Source organism: Austrofundulus limnaeus, unplaced genomic scaffold (assembly GCF_001266775.1).
Source record: "Austrofundulus limnaeus strain Quisiro unplaced genomic scaffold, Austrofundulus_limnaeus-1.0 Scaffold238, whole genome shotgun sequence".
NCBI classification, from domain to species: Eukaryota; Metazoa; Chordata; class Actinopteri; order Cyprinodontiformes; family Rivulidae; genus Austrofundulus; species Austrofundulus limnaeus.
In genome coordinates, this window is record NW_013952640.1 from 440,626 (window position 1) to 444,992 (window position 4,367).

At 36.3% G+C, this 4,367-nt stretch overlaps 1 protein-coding gene across 1 annotated transcript in view; it reads right to left on the reverse strand.

Moving 5' to 3' along the window:
* slc19a1 (solute carrier family 19 member 1) overlaps positions 1 to 2,255 on the reverse strand; it is a 14,153-nt gene extending 11,898 nt beyond the window's left edge. The window contains exons 1-2 of the mRNA XM_014020039.1: positions 2,171 to 2,255; positions 514 to 1,117 (exon numbers count right to left, since the gene is read on the reverse strand). Of these exons, the coding sequence (XP_013875493.1) occupies positions 514 to 807 (294 nt within the window). The 5' untranslated portion in view covers positions 808 to 1,117; positions 2,171 to 2,255. The remainder of the gene's footprint in view (positions 1 to 513; positions 1,118 to 2,170) is intronic.
* Positions 2,256 to 4,367: the final 2,112 nt, after the last annotated feature.

Here is a 4,367-nt window from a genome sequence, read left to right on the forward strand (position 1 = left end):
ACATAGGAAAATTTTGTCATTTTAAGAGAATTTACATTTTAATAGGTTTAGATTTTAATAGYATTTAGATTTGAGTTTTGTTCATCTGTCAGGCAGCAGGATTTTGCAGAAACTACTGGGTTGAAATGTTAACAGGAACGATAAATAATTATTGCACCAACCTGAAACTGCAGCTTTTTATATGATGTGCAGACATCAAACAGCCCCACATACAGTCACTTTGATTCAATTATTATAAAAAAAATAATGTTCAAATCACACATTCCACTTTCTGGAACTTATTACCCTGACCCACTTTAGTGGAATGTGACCTTTGACCTCAGTAAGATGGATCAGTAAGCTCTCCACAGGAGATGTTAATTCTTCTAAGTATTTCCAGTTCAACTACACAGAGACAGACTTGTCAAAGAGTTGTAGAGGTTAACGTTCTCTACACTAAGAGTCTAAACTGTAACTCTGCAAGGCTCAAATATTATCGAATGGACTTTTTAAGATTTGACACATATTACTAACCTGCTCCCTGGTGAAGTTCTTCTCCAAGCTCAGCATGTTCGGCGTTATGAACGCCTCCCCGGGCCTTACTGAAGTCATRAACCCGTAGAAACACAGGTAGATCACCGAACATGTTAATTTTTTGACGCCGCCGGTGTCCTCTGTGGAATTCCCTGATGGAGACTGGGCCTCGCGTGTTGCGTCAGCGGCCTCCTCCAGGTCGCCGTGCACCTCCACATCTTCAGGCGGAGGCACTTCCAGATCCTTCTCCTCCTCTGATCGGTCCCCACTTACCACCGTATCGTCGGCCACCATGGTGGCAGCTGGTTCGTGGTCACTTTGAGATGTAGATCAGCATGTGAGGAATGGCTTTAAAATCAAAAAGCTGCCAAACTTAGGACTGGACAGAAAATAAAACGAGAAAAWCTTTTTAAAAAATTGCTTCTTCTTTTATCCCCTTCCTTCCAGAGTTAGAGGAGAACAGAATAAAGCATTTTCTGGTGTGATGAAATGGCAGCTAAAAGGCTCCATGCTGTTGTTGGAAGAGAAAATGTTGACCTTTGCTTCTTTGCACCGTGTGACAGCACGCTAGCAGTCAGCAGCTGAGACGGGGGTCATTGTTAACCTGAAATGATAACAAAGCTATCTGTTAGTCAGGCTGTCCTGTCTCTGTCGTGTGCACAGGAAAAATCAACTCAGTACGCATTGAGATGGTAAATAATCTTCAAATGTATCAACATGTGTTTTAAATGGAACAGCTACTCAACTGTGAAGACTTTAGATGCACAGGGCAATAAATTATTTGCTTTTTATGTTGACTAAATTATAGATGTAAAGTCAAACTGGTTTGTTTTAACATACAAACTTTAAAAAAAATCACTCTGACAAACAGGTAACACATAATCTGAACAGATAACTTTTTTTTACTTGTATTTTTATGTTTTGTATACAATCATCAGTTTAAGAGTGCACTTATCCAAACTGTTTAAGCCACATGAAATCTTATAGTTAAACCAAATAGTTTGAAACACTACATCTCAGATCAACACAACACTCTGATCTCACTGCAGAAAGTCCACAAAACCTGAACTGACCAGAGAAAATCTTGTTATCTCGAACACTGCAGGCTGAAATGGACAGGGCTGATGTTTAAATGTTTAAAATCAAGCCTTTTATTTCAGCTACTTGTAAATTTAAACGAGCTATTTTAAACAATAACCCACAGTGAATTAACAAATAATTTTTTAAACACCTGAAAAGAAAAACAAGCCAACAAAACGGTATTATTGTGTAGTTAGCGATTTGTAGATAGTTGTACATAATTGTATAAACAATGTAAATGCAACAAACAACTGCCACAAGCATGTTAGCCTGTCTGAGCTTCAGTACAGATTCAACACCGGGGCGACTTTTAGCTGCGAACAGGCTGAACATGACGTCCAGTTCTTTGTAAATAAAAATTAGCAGTTTTACGACACAAGTAGCAACTTGGCTAGCCTGGCGGGCTGTACTGCAGCTGATTTATGACAAAAAYTGCAGTAAAGCGCTTTGTTAAAACAAATTAATGTCATGACGTTTACAAATTCTAACTGAACTTTTAATACACAAGACTGTCTAAGCTGTATATAAAAATTTTAAGTCCTATTTTAGTCATTTTTTCAGGTTAAAGAGTACTTACTGTATGTACCATGTGAGTCCCGGACAAGCAGCTAATCTTTCACAGCATTCTGGGAATTGAAGTCTTTTTCTTCTTCTGGTTTTTTTTTTTTTTTTTTTTTTTTTTTTTTTTTGGCGGTAGGCAARAACATTTGGTGTGCATTACCGCCCCCGACTGGTATGGAGTGCGGTTCAGATGTTGAGTATTTCTAAATTACTGTTTGTGTATTTATACTGTATTCAGACTTTATTAATCAACTCTTATTATAATTTGCATTGATTTTCTCCCTAAATGCTTTTGTAGGGTGTTTCTTATGTTTATTTTTTTTTATTCCTTTCAAACTCTTTCCTCATATATGTTTCTCTCTTCTTTGTATTTATAACATCCTAACACAAAATGTTCTATTGTTTCATCCTTTCCACTGTGGCTGCAGTTCCTCGTATCATGCTTTTTTATTTTAAAAGAGRATGGTTGAGTCCTGTGTGTCCAAATCTTAATCTTGCTATTAATCTTTYCTCCTTCCTGCTTCTTCTCCCCCATATATGAAGGCCATACTTTTTCATTTATTCTACTCTTTTTGATTATATGAAACCATCTTCCCCTTCTTTCTTCATCCCACCTTTTTTGCCATTCTTTCTTGATTTTTTTTTAATTTAACGACACTCTTTGCTTCTGATTTACTTGTAAATACCATGAAATCAATGGGATTTGAGTTAAACTGAAGTCTTACAACTCGTCTAAAGAAATGACAGGTCTTCCAACCGCGGTGGCTTCTGGGAGTTAAAGTTAATATATTTTCAGGAGATTAAGTAAATTATGTTGATGACAACAATGTCCTTAATTAAACCCAAAATTTTACTAAACATAAATTCTTCGAAAATTGTTCAATATTACTCGTTTATTAAAAGTCGACTTTTGGTTTTGTTCATTTTCCAGTTCGATRTTTTTCCTCGTGCGCGGCGTTGAACTGCGGGGTCTTCTGGGAATTAAGTCAAAGAAATGACCAGCGTTTTGTAAAATGAATGCAAAATTTGACCAAATTTGCATTAAAGCTATGAAATTCGCACACCTCAGATCTTGACTGAATCATTTTGTGTGTAAGCTAGTATGTTTTCATTTCTTTCATAAAAAGCAAAGTGAGACGTAACACTGCCTCTGTTCCTGGTAGGCTACTGTAACTACAGGTGTTTTTCAAACTGAATGAAAAAAGCAACCAAAACAATGTTCTCTGAAAAAACTTAAAACTGATAAACAGTGTTTTTTTATTTTATTTAATGAAAATCAAGAAACACCGACCCTGTCTATTTTCAGTCACAGCTTTTACATTGTAGTTCAACATAAATATTTATATATAAAATAAACTAATAATAAACTGTGGGATCAGTGACTAAATTCTCTACTATTGGAGGTCTTGAATATACTTATGTGTGATCGTAAAATAGAAAAACTTCCAGTTCAGTCATCAAATTTTCATAAACAAATGTTGGCACACAACCTTTATCCACATAKATGTTTCATTTGGAACAAGCCGTACATCAAATACAAATAGTTTGACAATAACATAATTTTAGTAACTCAGCTACTTAATGATAATGAGAATCTGCTTAATTAGCTACTCTGAATTTCTGCAAAACTTTGGTACTCCTGTGAGCCCAAAAGACTTTGCTATATGAATGCTGTTCCATGTATTCTAACCTTATTAAGGAGTGCTGCAAACCAACCTGTATTCCATTATTTAATCCCTCAACAACACCAGTGTGYCATGTGTGCTTTTCTGTCAAATCAAGAAATAATAATTGCAACATCATTATGTCAGACTGATATCATTACCCCCTATGTTACTCATTATTGGTCTAATACTGTAAATGGTTTGAACTGGATCAATGTGTGGAGCCTGCCTTAAAGATATGTATTCATAAACAAAGTAAGAGAAGTGTCATACAAATTAGTTCATAGCTAGTGCACTGCCAAGCAATACACACTCAAATTGAAGAAAGATACAGGGGTTAGACAATGAAACTGAAACACCTGTCATTTTAGTGTGGGATGTTTCATGGCTAAATTAGACCAGCCTGGTGGCCAGATGCTGGAGCATCTGTAACCAAGACAGCAAGTCTTTGTGATGTATCAAGAGCCACAGTATCCAGGGTAATGTCAGCATACCACCAAGAAGGACCAACCACATCCAACAGGATTAATTGTGGACACAAGAGGAAGC